This window comes from Melozone crissalis, unplaced genomic scaffold, assembly GCF_028551555.1.
Source record: "Melozone crissalis strain CALT ecotype California unplaced genomic scaffold, PUWL_Pcris_2 ptg000023l_1, whole genome shotgun sequence".
NCBI classification, from domain to species: Eukaryota; Metazoa; Chordata; class Aves; order Passeriformes; family Passerellidae; genus Melozone; species Melozone crissalis.
In genome coordinates, this window is record NW_026535801.1 from 11450518 (window position 1) to 11471258 (window position 20741).

The 20741-nt window shown below is 35.2% G+C and overlaps 1 protein-coding gene across 1 annotated transcript in view; it reads left to right on the forward strand.

The window, feature by feature from the left end:
- Window positions 1-20741, forward strand: part of GLS (glutaminase) — a 59220-nt gene that overhangs the window by 15239 nt on the left and 23240 nt on the right. Inside the window, exons 6-14 of the mRNA XM_054278466.1 lie at window positions 1129-1292; window positions 4151-4209; window positions 11690-11722; window positions 11978-12036; window positions 13108-13174; window positions 13717-13767; window positions 16166-16342; window positions 17435-17566; window positions 19262-19354. Of these exons, the coding sequence (XP_054134441.1) occupies window positions 1129-1292; window positions 4151-4209; window positions 11690-11722; window positions 11978-12036; window positions 13108-13174; window positions 13717-13767; window positions 16166-16342; window positions 17435-17566; window positions 19262-19354 (835 nt within the window). The remainder of the gene's footprint in view (window positions 1-1128; window positions 1293-4150; window positions 4210-11689; window positions 11723-11977; window positions 12037-13107; window positions 13175-13716; window positions 13768-16165; window positions 16343-17434; window positions 17567-19261; window positions 19355-20741) is intronic.

Consider the following 20741-nt stretch of genomic DNA (forward strand, 5'->3'; position numbering starts at 1 on the left):
TACACAATGCAAGGTGCTCATCAGCTCTGCTGACCTGCAGGTTGCTGTGGTCCTACTGCAGGTTCTGGAAACTGCAATTTTTAGGTGTTGTGTTTGTGAATGGGGCATTCCTGAGAGCATCAGACTTGTTTCTGGTGACTGTGGCTTGGAGTTCATTTTGGAGTTCATTTTGCCATGATCTGTTGAGATCCATATGTTTGCTTATAATTAGCCATATGTTCTGTAATCTCAGGGGAGGAGCTGTAAAAGTAAGCAGAAGTATTTTTTTCATCTCCCTGTTAAGGTGTCTGAATTAGAATCTATTAATAGTAAAAAACCTTATACTTTAAATTGACATTTTGCTTTGTTTTGGATATTATGTGCTAATGAAAGTTCTTATAATGTTAATTTTTGTAATGCTTAATGTTGTGTAATGTTAGCTTTTATAATGCCAAAATGGTACTGTGATTTTCACTGAAGCCTTCTAGTGTTTTCTGCAAAGAACAGAAGCAAATCCACTCCTGATTTTGCCATCAGACAAGTGACTGCTGCAAGCCTTTTGCTCCCTAGATGTGGCATATGCTGCTTGCATGAGTCACTCTTTGGTGCAGTCTGACATAGGTGCTGAAAGTAAACTTTGCAAAAGATAGCATGTAATAAGTGCTATATCTTTGCCATTATTAAAGGAAATGTAAATATGGCCATTTGATGATTGTTCTCAAATGGCAGAAGCAGGCTGTATCTCATCTTTGTTTATATAGACATAAATCAGTATAGTGGCTCTATCTGGGTCAGCTGTACCCTGCTGAATATGTGGGTTGCAGTTGAGTAGGATAAGTGTAAGACTAGAGCTTTGAGGTGATTTTTTGCTCTGGTACAAACCCATTTCTGAACTTCGTTTTTATTTTGGTACCTCTGCAGTAGTCAGCAACTGACTTTGTTATGCTTGGCTTATGGGGTCAGTTGCTAAAACCTCTAAATCTCATTGTTATATTCTTTAAAATCAGACTTAGTAATAATATGCTTTGGCTTTTTGGGATGTTTTTGTTAATAGTCCTTGTATGTTGAAGGATAGATGAAGCATTTAACACTCGACTGCCACAGCTGACAAACAGGAAATTTCAAGGCTGTTCATCTGTGTTTTCCCAGGCATTCTGTGGGTGATACCAAAGTTCCATTTTGTCTCCAGTCCTGTGTGAAACCTTTGAAATATGCGATTGCTGTCAATGATCTTGGCACAGAGTATGTGCACAGATATGTTGGTAAAGAGCCCAGTGGATTGAGATTCAACAAATTGTTCCTGAATGAAGATGGTAAGAGATACATTATACTTAATAATGCAAATACTCAGGTTTAGAAAATTAGGAGGCAAGCCTACAGAGTTTTTTCAGTCTTTTTGGTTTTACTGTATCCTCTTAAATATTATATTTATATATTTTGTCTTATTATTAGGCAGTGTTTCAGAATATTTTGCTATCAGCAAAGTAGACTTGGTCTCTGTTAGTCACTTTTGCCTCATTTAGAATGCTAGTGAAAGATGTTTTATTGCTTCTATTCTATTTGCTAGTTACTAAGCTGTAGGAAAACCCAAAGAGTTTTAACAGTGCAGGCATTTGAAATTTATTTTTATTTAGTTGAGTTGGTAGCAAGAGCTCCTTAATCTAGGTTTCTGTAAAATGGTGGTGAAAGAATCAAAAATGTTAAATTGATTTTAAAAAACATATCACTTGTCAGCCTTCTGAGAAGCAGGTGCTGGTGCCAAAGGCCAGCACTGACTAGTTTCCAGAAGGCAAAATCTTCCCACAGTTTATTCTAAATGGAATTTGGCTACTGATTCAAAACAATGTGTTTATTTTTTTTCCCTGTGGCAAGATTATTTTAGCAAGAATTTCTCCTACAGCACTTACCTAGATTATTTCTTTTTCATATTATATTAATTTTTAAGCATGGAAATGGGTTTTTTTTAAATTTTATGGGAAAATTTGAGAAAGATGACTCATGTAGCCTTAGAGGAAATACTGGATGTTATCTCTGAAACACAAATGTTTCTTCTAGTGGGTCTGTCTCAGTAAAAGAACAGACAATGTTTCTGTTGCCATGGTATTGCAATTAATATTTAATTACCAGCATAAGGCTTGGATGACATTTTTGTCAAGGACTGTATTGAATTCTGTATTAAATATCTGTAGTATTAATATTTTAATGATACCTAATTATATTTATTATGTTATAAACAATTGCTAATGATTTATATAAAAATTATTTATTTATACCTTAAAATTAAAATATGTCTTTGCAATTTATTTCTTCTCTTTTATTATGTTAGTAGGAATACATTGCTAAGAAAGGATTAAGCATTTTGTCAAGTTATGCCGTCTTGTTTTTGCTTTCCTAGTTTTTCCAAATACAGTGTTGTACAGTGTGAAGATTTGTCTTTCATATCCTACAAAAGCTCTGCTATAAAAAAAGCTTTGATAGTGCTGAAAATTGCCCCTTAATTCCTTTGAACTAATATAGGTGTTCGATATTTTCTCTTTTTAATAACATGACAAAGTGTAGTAATGATTTTCTTCTTTTATTGCTACTTTTAAAATTGAACTATTGGAGAAGATGAATTGGGGGGCTGTGATCTTTTCCATTACTGTTATACTTCAAGAGTGTTTATAAGGCTGTTATGCAAATGAGAATTTGGACAATTGAAGTTTTGACCAATGAACATGAAATTAATAGAGAAGACTTAATTGACATAATAGAAAATTGAGTTTTAAGTATGTACTTCTGTGGCTGATAAGAGAAAAAAAGTGCTGGAACTGACCTCCTTTACAGATGGCCTCTTTTACAGTCCTTAAGAAAAGACTAAAACAGAAAGTAGGAGTCTAATAAATAGAAACATTTCAGTAATAGTGAGAGAAAGGGAGGTTGAGTTTCTCCAAGTAAAGGAACAGAAGGATTTAAAAGATTAAATCCACACTTGTAGATTTAAACACTGTATGAACTTCAGATATGCAGAGTATTTGTGAGTTTGAACATCCATAAATGCTTTGAAGACGAGATTTGAAAATTAAAAAAAAAAAGGTATTCAATCTATTTACTTTCTAAATATTCAGACACAGTTAGATTTCATGTTTGTAATCCAGATTTTATGAAGTGATACATAGGTGTTTGAAAACTGTCCGTGCATCTGAAGGTGCTTTTTCTATACTAACTATATGGAAAATGGCTAAAACAGGATATTCTTGCATTTCATTGTTTACTAGTATTGAGATTCAAACTGGAAAGAATGAAGAATATTTTAAGACAGTTATAAATTATAGCTAAAAATGCCAACTTACAACAAAAAGCTGTTGCTGTGTTTTGATCTGTGCTTTGTGATGGAAATTTTGGAACTTCTGCAGGCTTATGAATATTGACTTTTAAAACTTGTTTTTGAAGATTGACTGATAGTCATAGATAGCGAAGTGCCATTGACCATTGTGCAGTTTTTGAATCAGTATTTTTTCAGATTTGGAGGTAAAAGAACAGCAAATAAAGAATTCAAACCTGTCATGGTATTAATGTATTGAGAATTGTTTGAAGTTTTCAAATACCACAATGCCCAAAAGTCAACATCCTAGTTAAAAGGCACATAAAAAATGTTAGTTATAAAAGAGAAGGGTAATATGTGGAAGGTAGATGATATGGGAAAAGTAAGATGGGTGATGAGAGGTTTCTGAGAAAAAGGAGATACAAAAACAGGTGATTTATTCAGCAGCCAAGAACAACTTGAGAATGCAAAGATACTGTTAATATGGAGATCAGTGGGGAAAAAGGAAAATAGAAGTGTAGCAGGTATGTGCAAGTCAGCTAGGAAGTAAGCTAAATTCTTAAACGAGAGGATTTGTAATTTTCAAGAAAAGAAATGATCCCAAAAAAAAAAAGAAAACAAAACTGAATTATTAAGTAGCATAAGGCTGGGTGTGTTCTAAGCTGTAAAATATTGTGCTTATAATGGTAAAATATGGTGTATAGTTTTGGATGACAGTATTTTTTAATATTATATAATTGCTATTCTGTAATAGTAGCTTCTCAGTCATACTTAAATCTAGAATAATTTTTCACTTGGGCACCTCACTGGTTTTGTTTGACAAACATGTCTTGGAATATATTTGTAATTGAAAACTTTATTTCACAGACAGGCCTCATAACCCTATGGTGAATGCTGGAGCAATTGTGATCACATCTTTAATCAAGGTAAAAAGTTAATTTTTAGTTTCTCTCTGAGTATTTTAGTAGAATGTAGAAAAAATGTTTTGTGCACATTATAAACTATATTTGATTTTTGTCTGCAGTATCTGGTGGTACTTTACTCATTGGCAGGTAGACAAACTGATATTTTGGGAATTGTAACCCTTCCAAACGAATGCAATGTGAGAATAGCAGTTTCTAACAAGCATCAGTGCATCTGAAAAACTCTTTTTCCTTGATGGTATTAGATTTGTTTCCTTCTTTAGCTGCACAACACTTGATATTCTCTTGAGAGTGTTGCCTTCTACTTGATAATTGCTGAGGAAGTATATTTCTCAGGAATATACTTTCTAAAGCTCAGAAGTACATTTCTGAGTGTCTGAGTGCTCTTAAAGAGCATGAAGTTACAAGAATATTTCTTGCAGTGCAGAAGAAATGGAAGATGCTGTAATTTGTACAGGAGCAGTGCTGCTATATCTGAATGTCAGTCTTATGTTGAATTTGTGTCATTAACATCCTGCACCACTAAATTATGTTGAGCTTCTATGGTACATAGTTGCTTTTGGGATGTAAGTGTGCTTTCATAAACAACAGTGTTTGAAAACAGGAAGTTATTTTGCCAAGCACACCAGGTCTGAATGACTTTACATCTTCAGTCCATAATCTTGATACTTTTGGAAAGCTCTATTTTGTTTTTCCTAGAACAGCTGTATAAATGTCTTGAGGTTGTTAATGGTATAAACTCCATGTAATGTTAATGCTTGCCTGATACTCGACTTGTATTTTCTGCTGGTTTTAGTAGCCATAGGTACAAAAAATGATTTTTTTTTTCCTGCATAGAGTTCTGGGGACCAGGTCAGTCCCCTGGAATTTTTTTGAGTAATAAACTTGATACTGTTACTTCAGAGGTCTGAAAGTCTTGTTTACAATCTGTTTCTTGGTTGCATTTCCAAGTCCATTAGCTACAGTGTGTTTCCTACCCCCTATTTCCAAAAGGTTGATTTTAAAATTACTTAGATCATGATTTTCTGTTATTTTATATTTAAAGAAGGTGTAAGAACTCCTGCTTAAAGACATTTATCTTTGATAGCTGTAGGTGAAAGAAAATGGCCTTAAGTATGACAGGTAAATTTATTCACATTTAATATTTTTAAAGGTTGACTGAGCATTGAAATTCACTTGGATAGTAGTGAATTTTAAACTCTGACTTAACACATTTGTCTGAAATGTTAAAATGTTAGTCCAACTCCAACTTGCCCTACACATCATAAGGCAAAACAAAAGCCTGTGCCTCTTGTAGAAGGCACGTAGTTCTTGATAAATGGTGTACTTCTGAATAGATAACATGGATTTGTTTAATGCATGCAACTGTGCTATTTGTTGGAAGGATTTTGCTGGGTGGCTTTTTTTAACTTTTATTTGGGTTTTCTCTGTAATGTTCTTATAAAGAGTATTGCATTGCACTAACATTTCTGCATGTGGTAACTGCACGTCTGGACTCGTATCTTACTTATCACACCATTATTTGTTCTCAGTGTGATTAAAATGTAGATTTTCTGTACTGCTTTCACTAAGATACCATTTATCATTTGAATAACTAACCAAGCTAAATATATTCTGAAGGCAATTACATAGAGGGTCACCAGTACAAAACTACTTACTAGTTGTAATTTTTGTGAAGTAACTTCTTTACAATCTGCAACTTAACATTATTGCTACTAACCAGTGAAATACATAATTCACATTTGTATTTGATCTAATACCAAACTTACCTTTTTTTCTGAAAAAGGTGGCTTCATTAACTCATGTTTTGCCCTCAATTCCTCTGCATTTATTCATTTTATTTAAGGTGTTACTTACATGTCTTGAAAACAGTGTATGGCTCTTAAAGTACAAGAAAATTTAAATTTACTGTGAATTGCAGATTTATCTAACTATAGCATGTTGATAACCACAGAGAGATTGTTGCTGTATTTCATGGTTAGGAATGCTTTTACCTCCTTTGAGATTCATTATCTCTCTCTGAGAAATGGATCTAAGAACTCTTTCAGCGTTCTCACGCATTGTACACATTGAGTTGAGCAGCTATTAGTAGATGTGATCTTGCACCCAGCTGTCCTTGGAGGCTGGCACAGATTATGACTGTGGATGAGAGATGATGCTTGGAGTAATGTCTAGCAGAATATATTAACCTGCAGTATGTTAACATTTTAGGGTTAAAAAAGGCTCTTGGCATCACATACCCAGCAGTTCTGAGTACTGTCAGAATTTGTTGTTCCTGCTTTGGAACAGATCAGGGAGCTAAACTGTAGTGTTACATTGTCTTTGCAATCCATAATAATAAATAATTAGGGGTATGTGCATGTTAAGTGACAGGTTTGTTTGAGTTACTTTGGCATGGCTGTATCCTACTCTTGCCATCTTAAGTGATTTTCCAACTGCCCTGTGTTTGGGACTATGCTGTATTTACATTTTGGTGCCTTAACCCCTGCCCCTGTTCTAATTGTACATCCATTACACTCCACAGACTGTTCCAGCAGTTCAAAGCATGTGTCTACAATAAAAATGCCTTAGCAAAAGGACATCCTGCAGGTCACTTTTAATGAAATAAAGTTTAGAAAAAACCTGCTGAGGACCTTTTCCCTTGTTGATAATTGTACAGCCATTTGCCTGTATTACTAGTTATGTAAATGACATAGTTACAACAATTTTCAAATAAATTTTATCAAAAGAAAATTGTAGTGGCAATTACAGGAGTTTATGGAAAAGTGGTATGAGATAAAACAGTAATTTTTATCCTGTCTCCAAGGAAATATAGGTGCTTGAAAGAAGGTGATTCAACTCCTGTATGGATTTAGTACATATCCAGTGCAGCTTTCTGTACATCACATTGGCTGGGAAAAGTCTTTATTGCCTGTAGTATGGATAGATTTTACTGCTTTGATCTCTTAAGTTTTCTTAGACCTTAAACTCAATTCTCAAAGCTTGTTAACTCCAGGAACATCTGTGGTTTTGTCAGGAACTTCCCACTTCCACATTACCTTTTCTGACTGTCACATTAGAAGCGCAGGTGAGAGGAAGAGGAAGGGTTCAGGTAGAAATGTGTGGAAGAAGGCAGATGGCTGTGGGTGGAATCACCAGAGGACAATGGATTAATATTAAATAATTTTCATTGTATGCTTTAACATTCCATCTGTAGATAAAAGTTTTCCTAACCTAGCAGCAACGTTTCAGGCAAATATAGCATCTTTAGATCTTCTAAGTTCTGGACCTTTTTTAGGAGTGGAATGCTCATTGAAGGGAGGTGTGCTGTGGTCTTGGATTATATGGGAAGCATTTAGACATGTTTGCAATAGCAAAATTAATAGTTTTTGCAAAAAATTTGGTGTACAAAAAAAGGAAAATGCTGATCTTTCTGACCCTTGAAAAACCTTAGTTCAGTGGAAGCTTATTTTATTTTGTATAAAACATGGAGAGGGTTGTGATACATTTAAGAACTTGCTAAATATGCTGATAAATCACAAAGTAAATGAGGCAAAGAGTGGTAGAAAAAACGTGTGTAGCTGTGCCAAGGGTCTGTTTGCTGTCAGGATTCAGGTATTTGGAAACCTATGCAGTTACAGTTCAATACTTGAGATGTGGGAAAATGCATGGTTTATTTGACAATACAATTACAATGAATAGTACTGATTTAGCTTAATTGCTTTCTGCTGTCACTGGAGTTATCCTTCCCAAGAGGCTGATGTGTGAATGTGCATACAAACCACTTTACAATGTGTTGGTGTTGTGATCTTCTCTGCCAGATACTTGTCTTCACTTTGGTGACATTGCCTCTCTTCCTAGATTACTGATTTTCTTATGGTAACTATTTGGGATAGAGCTTAAATCCATGTTCTTCTCCACTTTTTGTTAAAACTCACGTATATTGGATGTTATCTGACATAGAATATGTAGTGGATTCTGTGAAATAACTTGTGTTAAGTGATCACATGTGCACAGAAGTGAAGGATACAAAAAAAATCTTGCAGGTGTTTGAAATTTTGATAGTGTTGGACTTAGGTCAAATACTGTCTGTCACAGTGTACTCTCAAGTATTTCAGAGCTGAAAATGATGCACTAAACTGTGAAGACACAGAACAGGACCATCTTAACAAATGAAATATAAAAAGTATGTAAACAGAGAAAGCTAAAATAAAGACATCAGTAGTTAACTTCATGAAAAATGCAGACGTGTTTTAAAAAAGTTTTATTGCACTCTGACGTAGAATTATGATTTTTTTGTTTCTGGATATTTTCATCACAGTATAGTGTTAGATTATAAATTTGGCTTTAAATATTGCAGAAATTAATTTTAAATTAATCTTCTATTATTAGAAGATTATGAACACCTCATGGTGCAGGTGTTTTTATTAGTTTTGCTTAGGTTCAAAATCGGGAAATTGCTTTAACGAGAGACACGTGGTAAGAGCTTATATGTTCTAATCATAGAAACAGTGTTGATCAGTGAAAAGTGGCTAATATTAACTACTTTTCTAATAAATTTTGCCTAATTCTGTTGTTGCAAGCTCTGGTAAGTATCCATGGGTCTCTCTTTCCTATGTAGACATGTAGCTTTTGCAACTGTTTATATGTTTTAGTAGAAGTACAAGTAATGCAGTACAAGTACCTTTTTTAGAAAAAAAAAGGGAAGATCACTAAAACCTGACACAGTCAAAAAATTCAAATTTATGATTGACAGCCATAGTGTCCATTGGGGTTTTAAGTGTTTACAAAATTGTATTGAGCTGTCTTCTGAAAGTTTGAATTTTCTGCCTATCAAACTGCTTCGGTCTTAACATTGTAAATTTGATTTTGTATTCATTTAGAAGTGTTTTTTCATATGCATATACACACAAGCATGTATAAGTGTGTATATGAACATGTTCCAGTAAATGTACAAAGTGTTTGTGGAGTTTAGTGCATGGAATGTTTTCTTTGGTGTTCTAGACAGGTTGAATTGCATCTGAACCTTAAAAATGCTGTTTAAGACATGTTGTGCCCCCAAACTCATAGGTTTTTACAGTCAAGCTTAAAATAAGAAACACTTGTGGAAGAACAGAAGTTCCCTTGTCCCTTTATATTTGTTTAAATTATTATGGAAAAGCTGCTCAGTACTCTGAATGTTAGGATTTTATATTTGCAATTGCATTTTAATCATAGCATGTGTGTTGCCACTGTGTCTCTCCAGCTTTTTAGGAGGAGCAGGACACCTCTGTCAGCTGCTGGAAGAGGGGAAATAATCTGTTGGGGTTTTTAGTCATCATGCGTATGGAAGCAGAGTTTCTCACTTCAGTGACGTGTTGTAGTAAATCCCTGCTGAGGTTGTGATCATGTGGTTGCTTCAGCAAATAGTTCAGGTGTATGAGCAGTCTGGGTTCAGTGACAATGCTTTTGTGTGTGATGTGAAATACCTCTACAAGTGCGTGGAACATCAAGGACTAAAAACTCATCACCTGGCTTAGTGTGCAGAAGATTTGCTTCCCAAAATACGAGTTTAGTTGGGAACTTGAAAAGGAACTTTTTTTATAAGAAGTCGATGTGGAAAAAGTTTGCATTGAGTCTTTTGCCCACCAATTTTATGTGCTGCTGGTAAAGCCATGTTTTTGTTGAGGGAATATTTTTTCCACTGGGCAGAACAAAAAAGTAAAGTATTATGTATTTATATTTTTGCAGAAAGCATGATCCCTTTCTCCCTCTTTTCTTTTTTTTTAACAAAAGAACCTGTTTCAATTTATTATACATGTCTAACCATACAATTATCAATGCAGCATCCCATAACTAATGCTGACCCACTTTCCCAGAAAAAGATGTTCATTGTGCATTTGAAAGGTTAAAAAGGTTTTTGTGGTTTAAATGTTGTTACATATTTTACAGCATTAGGATCTATGGAATATTTTGACAACTGCAACAGTTCAATGAAGTTGGTAATTTCTTCTTTTAATTATTTTTCATTGAACAGATTTGGAGTTAAATTTTTAAGATTTGTGTTCTGGTATATTATACAGGAACATTTTGATGAAATGTATCATGCATTTTTTATCTAATTGCAAATTAGCTAGAGTTTATTGCCTTTAGGAGTGAGGTTATTAGCCTTTAAACATAAGGTAACCACTGGCACATAATTTTGAGAGAACAGTGTGGTACTCCTTTCACCAGTGATTGTACGTGTGTGTCTGCACATCCTCTTGTAGATGAGCTGAAGCATGGGCTTCCAAGATTATCTGCAACACCCTAATCCACATACAGAGTGGGAAATGAGACTGGCTTTATGCATTTAATTAAGTAAAATACTGGTTGATATAAAGCTTCTGGTTTTTCCACTTTCTTCCCCATCCCCACACTAAACACAGTGCAAGCAGCGTCTTGAATTGTTTGAGATTTGTTAGTCTTGTTATTCTAAATAGAATGTCTTTAATATTAAAATCCTGTATTAAAATATCTTCTCTAGATACATTGTTCCACTTGTGTATGTGATGCCATTGGTTTTTAAATTTCCTCCAAAAATTCTACTTGGCTACTTAAAAAAAAATTAAAACTCCCCCCAGTGGACCCCGTGCTATCTTTTACCTCCCGGTCCTCTTTGAATCTCTTTCTATTGGAATTTGTGAAAGGTCACCTATCAGAGACCTCTAAAAAATTAATGTCTTTAACTGGCAGCTACTAAATTTGAGAATGTTCTTGAACAAGGAAGGAAAAAAAAAATCCTCAAAATAACAACCCCTCATCCTCCCTGAAAAACCCAAATCAAGCCCACCCTAAGAATTAAGTTCCACTGTCGTCCTTATTAAGTTTGATTTAGATTTTCCTGTACGTTGTTAGCACAATGATGTGCCCTATGATGGAAAATTCTATTTTTCTAGCTCTTCAACAATTATTAATAGGTAGGACATTATTCAGATATTTTTAAATTAATTGCATTTATTTTCATAGTTAGGGATAACACTTCATTTTAAGTCTTCAGTCTAAATTCTTAGTATGGGCACTGGCCGTGGAAATATTTTAACTTGTGTAGCCTGAACCTCCCTATGCTCAGCTCTCTTGGTAATTTGAGAATACCTTTGCCTTACTAATCCATAAAAAGTTAGTGGTTTTACTGTAATTATCCTGTTTGTAGTTACTTTTGTATGTTTTTGCTTTAGTTACTGCATTTACTTATGCTAAGCATGTAAAGTTGAATAGAGAGCACTTAAAATACAGCATACCTTTTCCAATTTAAATTAATCTCCAGCATACAGGTGTTTAAGATGCATAGGATTATTTAAATGATAATTAAAGATTTACTTATCTAACATTTAAATTTTTTCATTAATATATGAAGTGATTGTAGTACCTTATTCTTAATTAGACTCATACCTTAGTTATGTGCATTAAAATCCTAATACTGTTAAGTGAACTAACTTTATTCCTTTGTTAACAATTTTTGTAAATTATTTTTCTTTTCTTGCAGCAAGGAGCAAATAACGCAGAAAAATTTGACTACGTAAGTTAACATTATAACTTCTCTTTTTTAATTAACTTCAGTGGTAAAAGTTTCAAGATGGCAAGGGAATTGAAAGTGAAATTTTAGTCATAGCCTGGGCTTTGTCTTTGTAGATGTACTTAGTTATTTAAACATTTAGTGATTTGTATTGCATTTCTAAAAGGGTGTTGCAAGATTTAGGGTAAGGCTGGGTTGAAAGTTCATAACCTTTTTATGTGTAAAAATATTACTTTTCCTTGTCTTTGTCTCTGCCAGGTGATGCAGTTCATGAATAAAATGGCTGGCAATGAGTATGTTGGATTCAGTAATGCCACGTAAGTATTTTTTATTCACTTGCTAAGGTTAGGTGGAAAGTGGTTCAACTGATAACTGATATTTTGAGCTTATGACAAAGTTCAGTTATTTACATTTCAACCAGCATTTCATCCCTTTTATTGGAGGGTGTCTTTCACTTAACAATTTACAACTAAAGCTGTGCATGTCTCTGACACTGGTGGGGCAAAATTTCACCTAAAAGTGTTGGTTACCTCTTTGAAAATGTCATTATTCTGTCTTAGTGCTCTGTTGGTGCTATGGCAATGAGAGCTGTAAGTGCAACTCTTCTCTTCCTGGCATTCATATTAAAAATTAAACTCTGCATGTTGGTGGCTGCATATCAAATATTTAGGAGATATAGTTGATACAACTGGGACTTCTGCTTTTTTTTGTTTTGCATATTTCAATTCTTTTCTCAAACAAACAGTTCCCCTCATAAACTCAGTGTATAACATTCCAAAAATCCTAAGAGCTTTTTCAGGCTCTGGGGTAAATCATGAAGATTCCCTTTAGCAGAGTTGTTTCCAGTGCATGTGCAGAGGTGTTTTCCTGAGCTTTGTTTCAGTAAAAGGTGTGTACTGCAGAAGGAATCGGGCAGGAGTTCCTCCTTTTGCCTTCATCCTTTCCTCAGTCATCCCAGTGAGGAGTGCAGCCTTTGTCTGAGCTGCTGTGTGATCCTCACATTCCTGTGCTTTGGGCAGGGAATAGTGACCCTTCCACTGTCCCAGTGTGGGATGGTCCATCCCACTCTGGCCTATTCAGAAATGCTTCCAGGATGAGGATTTTACCCTCCTTTGCCTTCTCTCCAGGTCAGCTTGTGTTGTGTAGGTAACCAGTACTGTGTGTATTTGGATGTCAGTGCTGATTCACTCCAGCTGGGTGAACTGGGATGAGCTGCTGTGGCCACTTCTGTCCCATTAGTAGAATAGTTGTGTTCAGAAGTGATGGATCCTTTACGTGGAATTTTACTGAATTACTTTATACATCTTGAGTTCAGCGATTTTGGGGGTTTTTTGGAAAGTCTGACATGTTGCCTTGTCTTTTTTTTTTTCCTTTTTTTTCTCTTTTAGGTTCCAGTCTGAAAGAGAGAGTGGAGATAGAAACTTTGCAATTGGCTATTACTTGAAAGAAAAAAAGGTTACTTTTTTTTCTTAAGTATATTTTTAAGATCGTTTGCTGGGTTTTATTTGTAATCTGTGAAGCCTTTTAATTTATATACAGTATGGCACAAATTCATACTGGATATGTCTTATTGGTGTTATTCAAATGCTGTAATTTAAAAAGTGTGATATTTATGCCATTCTTATAAAATACCTCTAAATATTTTTCTGTAACATAGCCATGGCAATTTGTTTTATTTATTGTAAAAAGTGTAATCTGTGCTGTAGAGGTGATTTTATAAAACTCCTGAATGCATTTTTCCATTTGCTTATTTAAAGATGTTGAAAACTATAGTGAAAAATCTTTTAGTACCTAGCTTATTGATATTGCTGCACTGTGTTATTTTTAAGTCTGATGTCATTAAGTATTTCTACTTACTACATTTAAATATTTATATTAAAATACACCTAATGCTTAGTATGCTGACAACAGTATAGCTAAAGTTATGTCTATCTAAAAGTGATACTTAAAAAAAAAAAAATCATTTTATCTAAAGACTCTTTCTTTTTCTTCCTCAGTGCTTTCCTGAAGGCACGGATATGGTTGCTATACTAGACTTCTATTTTCAGGTAACTGACTTTAAAATTGAGACTCACCATAGGCTTAGAATTGCTATTATAAGCAGTAGAAGCTGATTTGTGCCTAGACATGGAGGCTTTAATGACGTGCAGTTAAATGTCAGCTTCTCTTTAACTCTGGAAATGACAGGTGTATGTGTGATGTACCCAGATTTGCTTTTGTTCAGGTGATCTACTCAGGTGTCTTTGTTGCTAATACAAACTAGCAATAGTCTTTAAACCACTTGAAGTTAGAAGTTTGAAATGTCTTGTATAACCTCAGTGAGTTTGACAAAACACTTCCTCTTTGGGTTGCTGCTTCTTATGGTGCTGTGGAGTAGTTTAACCTCTGTGGCTGGAGAGTGCATGCTGAGCTGTAGGCTTGAGGGGGTGCTACAAGGGAAGAAGTGGGAATATCACCTCCTTTTCATTCAATGCTTTTGAGTAAGAATATATATATTTTTTTTCCCCCTCCCTCCTTTTTTTTTTTTCTTTTTCACTTTCAGCAAGTTATTTACAACTGTCACAAAATGAGAACTTGCAAGTGTGAGGTATTTCCTCAGTAAGGGTTTCCTAATGTTTAAATGCACACAACTCAGCCCTGCTGTGTAGAGTTCTCAAGAGGCAGTTCAAGTTGTGTTACTGATTCACTTCATCTGGGAGAGTTTAAAAAAAGAAATACAGAGTTCTCAAAATTTGTTTTTGACTTGGAGACTTGCTGTTACTTATGCAAATTATAAGGCATTATTTTCAAAATGCAAATTTTATTTGAGTTTTTTGTGTGGGGATGCACCTGCTCTCTTATATTTAGATTGGATGAGTGTTTATGAAGTAAGGTATGTGTGATTAGCTGTAGTTGACCTCCTGTTGAGTTAGAAACTAGGTACAAGCTAATAGTCTATTATGAACTTGTGACAAAAGAGAATGTGTAATTTACATGAATTTACTGTATAAAAATGCTTTTTAAATGCCTTGTATCTCACTGCCTGATGTGTTTTCTAAGTGGAAGCTATTAATAAGTTAAGAAATGCTAAAGCTTACTTTTCTGATGTATTTTAATTTGGCCTCATTTTTGTGCATTCTAATCTCTGATTTAATGACCATGTGTCATTGTTTCTTTTTTCCCTTGAAAAATCCCCTTTTCACTCCGTGCTCAGGAAAAGGGTAGCTCATACACGAGCAGCATTTCTCTTTTCCTGTTAGGGTACAATGCTTACCTTTCCAACACTCAGATTGTACTTAAAAGTCTAGTTATTTCTTTTCTTTGGGTTTTCTGTAATGCTCCTTCCTCCCTTTTGTGACTGGGAACTTTCTGAGCAGGAATAAACGTATTTGCCTATTATCTCTGTAAAGTGAGGATGGATTATTCTCAGTTTAGACAAACGAGGTACAGAATGCAGGTGCTTAAACTGAGAACCTAGAAACAATTTTTTTTTTGAAAGTAGGTGATATTATGTAATACTTCATATGTTTAAAACACAGTTGCCATTTTAGATGCGTCTCTGACAATCTCTTGATTTGCAACTCCAGTTGATTGGACTAGGATGTATTGAGTTTGGCACCCGGAAAATAAGAATTCCAGGTAGTAACTACTCATGCAAACGTGGCTTAGGTAACTTCATGAAGTATCATGTAATGACTGTTTGGCAGAAACAAGGATAGGAGCACTAGTTTGTTTACTTTTTAGAGCAGCATTTCAGCTTCAGGTTGAAACCAACTTATCTTTTGGTTTCTGCAGAAATGAGGCAGCATCAGGTGATGGCATCTTATCACATTTCCTGATGTGTCACCAAAGTATGTATAGTCTGTACTGAAGCAGGGATCCTGGGAAAAACTATGGTGTGGTTGTATCATTACTATATAAGAAATTAAATATGAAAAAGGTGAAATAAGGCTGCATCAGCAGGAAGTGCTGGCGTTAACACTTGCATGTGCTAGAATTTGCAGCTTTAAATTGTACTTCTAATAATGTGTGGGATCTTCTAAGGCTTTAAAATAAAAAGAACCCACCACACGAAACAAGCTCAAATTAAAAAAAAAACAAACCAGTCATTCTGTGGCTTTGCCATTTAAGCAGATGCAAAATACTTTTTTAGAGATTGTTTTACAGACCTCTTCCTCTCAAAGGAACATAAGGGGGGTGGGGGGAGGAATCGAGCAGAGACACTAACCCATAAAAATACTGTCCCCAGCTTTTAAGAGGGCTTACAAACACTGTCACTGGGATCTTTATAGCAGAAAGATTCAGACTGTAGTAATTGATGCTACTAGTGTAATCTGTAAGAAATGTTATGCTACAGGTGATTCTGAGATGTTATTTTAAGATTTCAGTATTTTGTTGGTCCTGCTGTAGTTGGCCTTACTCTGCTAGAAGTACCAGTGCTTATAATCTCTATTTCTTTTCCATAAGCTTTGCTCAATAGAAGTAACATGTGAGTCAGCAAGTGTGATGGCAGCAACTCTGGCTAATGGTGGCTTTTGCCCAATCACTGGTGAGAGAGTCCTGAGCCCCGAGGCAGTCCGGAATACCTTGAGTTTGATGCATTCCTGTGGCATGTATGACTTCTCAGGGCAGTTTGCCTTCCATGTAAGTACTTCACAGGTTTTAATTACAGCTGACCAGGCAGGTTAATTTCTGCTAGTATTTTCTATGTTCTAAGGATTGCTTCCTTGTTTTGAGGCAGAAGAGAAGGTGTTACATGAATTGTTTAGAAATTGAGCGCACTGTAAGGGAAAATCTCACCTAGGATTCATGGCTCTGCTAGTGTCACATACCCTAGAGCACTCTGCCTTTACTTCAGGGAATCCTTTTCATATCAAAAGATAAATGCTGTTCCTTAGGAAGGCTGTTCACGAGAGCGACAGAAGCAATATTTCTTCATGGCTGAAGCAATCCTGCTGTATGGGAGTCAAGGATAGCAGAAAGCCTTTGCAGACAGTTGTTTTTTCTTCAGTAACTCAGGCTCAGAAATTGTCCTTATATGTGTGAAAATGGCTGTCACACACAGCCCATGTACTGTGCTCCTATTTTCTAGCAGTGTGTTCCTTACATGTTTATAATTCAAGATGGAGTCTATCTTATGCTTTCAGTGTTTTTTCCAGCATTTTTATGCATACACGTAAAATTGATTATGGTGCATTGTGTGACATAAAAGTTGCTGCTTGGAGAGCCATGAGGATATGTGACATGTTAGTTCCTACTGAAAAAAAGTAATGCCTTTGTTCAGATTTTAAATAAATAGGTTATTGTATGATTTCATAGATACTTTCCAGTTTTCTTGTGGTTTTTTGCTTTTTATCTTTTCCAGTCAAGATTTTTACAGCTTCATTCTACCACCTTGTTGCAAACTGTTTGTGAGACATACTATTGTGTAGTACTGCTCAGTCATAATTACTTTAAAAAAAAATAGATTTAATTATCTTCTTTCACAGTATTATTGACCCACTGTATTCCTGTGAGCAAATAGTTTTATGATTGTGAACCTTGGATTGTCACAAACTGCATCAGTTTATTGTTTATCTAAAAAGAGATAAGTAATAATGCTTTCCCAGCTTCAAGTGCCTTCCAGATACATGTTTTATTAATGCTACACAATAATCTTCAGGAAGATGCTGATGCATTGTGTTACAATAGTGAGGAACAATTGCAGAGGCCAGTAATTCTCTGATTATTCTGTAGGTTGGTCTTCCTGCCAAGTCTGGAGTTGCTGGTGGGATTCTTCTGGTTGTTCCTAATGTCATGGGCTTGATGTGCTGGTCACCTCCTTTGGACAAGATGGGCAACAGTGTTAAAGGAATTCACTTTTGTCATGTAAGCACCATTGCCCTTGGGGTTTGGGTTTGTTTTCTGGTTTTTTTTTGCTTTTGCAGCTGATGTTTACTGAGCTTCAGTTGGCACAGCTGAGATCTAAGTGAATTAAATAGTGATTTCTGATTGTTCCCTACTTAGCAAGTTTCATCTGGTCCAAGGGTGAAAGTCTAAGAATAGATGTTTGCTTTTTAGTAGTAAATAGCACTTGATTTCAGTGAGCACTGAAGTATGATGCCAGAAACACTCGAGAAATTGTTGTGTAAAAGCTTTGAGAAGGAACACTTCATGGGGAAATGGAAGTGCTGGACTCCAGTATATTGCATTAAAACTCTAGAGCTCTATTTACAGACTTTTTTCCCTTTCTTGTCATAAAGTGCAGTTTTCAAAACACTGGAAATGCAACTCTTATTTCATTGTAATAACAGAAAAAGACTGTAATGAAATACTTCCATTCTGATGTATTTTTAAACTAATTTTTGTAAACCATCTGACAAAAGATGTCTTCATAGATGATACCCAGATGTTGGGCAAACTCTTCCTGGCTTCATGTTGAGCCAGTGAAAGAACTGTGCATAGTCTGCTGATAGGAGCATTAGAAGCAGGAGAGATTTTGGGGAGGACTTTGCAATGATTAATTAAGGTGTTTTGTGGGAGAGGAGAATGTAAAAAATTTTTTCCTTTTTTCTCCCTAAAACTACCTTGTAATGATGATTGCTTAATTTTAAAGGGGAATTTGAGCAGCAGTTAAAACTTTTCATGCTTCTATTTATCTAACATTTACACAGTTCCAAATTAAGCAGTTACTAATTCTAGTTTAAGTGCTTTAAAGCTTCGTATTAAATAGTCCTGGTAACATAACTCTAAATCCTAGAATAGAGGGGTAGGTGAAGGATTTACTGCATCAATTCTGCGTTGCAATGAGACCTAAAAACTGATACATGATTGTAACAGTCACTTTTAAAAATAGAACAGCATTGCCAAGTTTTGTAATTATAGCCTTTCATGTTGTAATTCATACAGATTGAGAATCCCTTATTGTCACTCATTTCTTTGTTTCATCCTTTTGATTGAAGTTTTTCTGTTCCTGAAGGGTTACATACAGCTTATTTATGCTTTAAATCCCTCCCTTTTTTATCTAAAACTCCAAGCTGTTGATACGCGAGTTTTGCCTAATAGCAGAGTTAGTTTTTTCCTGCCCCTTTTTTGACCCATCTGGAATGTTCATGAGTTTAGGAAGATGCATAAAACAGAGCTGATGTTCTCTGAGAAAGCAAGCTGCTCTTAATTAATCTGTTTAGGTATTGTTAATTTTGCATAAACATTTGAAAAAGCTCTGACTAAACCCTGAATTATCTTCATTTAGCAGAGTATTGTAAAAGGATAAGCTTCCTGTCTTCGAGTAGCAGTTTATTTAAATAGATATTTTACAGATTTGCTCCTTGTTTCGTCCTTCTGTAAGAAGGAAGTAAAGGTATCATTTAAAGGTATTATTTAAAGGCATTATTAGAATTTTATCCTGTAGATCTATTATGTTCAAAGTGCCTTATGGACATGGGTATTGATTTATTAAATAAACTTCTTACTGTTTAAGTTACTTGGATATGATGCAAAATGTAAGTTGTAGTGTTATTATTAACTGAGGTGCATTTGGCTATCCTGTGCAGGTAATAATGCATGTTCTCTAAATGCTTGCAGGATCTGGTTTCTTTGTGCAATTTCCATAACTACGATAATTTGAGACACTTTGCAAAAAAGCTTGATCCTCGCAGAGAAGGAGGTGATCAGCGGGTAAGTTACTGTCTGTGTGCAGTGAGTATTGCTCATAGACTTCAGGGGAAATCTGGCAAGTTCTTCTCTAAATGCCAAACTGCTCAATGACATGTATTGCATCAAAGCTTTCAGATCATCTAGTTAGTGTACATTATTAGTGGGCACTTGCCTGGGTGGACCCTACTGTCACAGGGTTTTGTGTTAGGAGAATTCATTACTAAATTTGTAACTCCATTTCATGCAGTTCATCCCCCCCTGCTAGATTAGGTAGATGGTATCTGATGGAGGTTGCCAAGAGTTTTACTGTACTGGTTGCCTTTAATAAAGACTTGACCAGCTGGTGGGCTTAGCCTTTCTGGTGTGTGCTGCAACACACGAGATCTGTGTGTAGCTGTGTTTTCACAAGGATGTCTCCAACAGCACATGACCTGCTGAGAGTTGCACAGGCAGTGAATTCAGGCATGAATAGTGCTGCAGACAAGAGCCTGCTACTTAGGGAGCAGCATAAGCCGTGTCTGGGAATGAACTGAATCCACTCCAGCTGCATTTACAAATGATACAAGCATGAGGGCATTGAGATAAGGAAAACCTCTTTGTTTTCAATACCATTAATGTTTCAACTAAGGCATGAAAATTTCAATACAGTAGAATGATTATTAAAGTGCTTCTATTTGCATGTATACATCTAAAAATCACCCAGTTTTGAGTTTAATTTTTTTATAAGTGGAAAAGTGAAACTAACAGTTTATGTGAAGAGCTGAAACACTTGAGTCTGTTAGCAATGACTGCAAGTATGGATTTTTTTTTTTCCTTCAAGTACACTAATAAATAATGTATGTTGCTTGAACAACTAGCATTCCTTTGGACCAATGGACTATGAGAATCTCCAGCAAGAACTTGCTTTAAAAGAAACAGTATGGAAAAAAGTGTCACCTGAATCAAACGAGGACATCTCCAGAACCGTAGTGTATAGAATGGAAGGTCGGGGAGAGCAGAACTAAACAAATGGGTTCTAGTTCCATTAAATTCTTCATTTTAAAAACCCTCAAGCATCTCTAGATTTTATTTTGATTTGAATATTGTTTACCTGGTGTTTCATTTATATATATATTTTTGTGTAAATTTTGTATGCTATACCAAAAAGATTGTCAAAGTTCAAGGGTGTGTGGGAAAAAGCATGTGCAAACAACCCCAAAGCTGTAAACTGACTTTTGTAGTTACTTAGAACACATTTAGTTAAAAAAAAAAAAAAGTAAAGGTAAATCTTAGTGTTTTCAAAGATACATACCACTTTTGTGGTGTATCTGTTTATTTTTTTTTATATCTGAGATTTTGAAGTATATGAACTTTGAGAATGGGCAAAAGCTTGTGTCCACTGAGCAGGGTCAGCATGTAAAGATAGAAT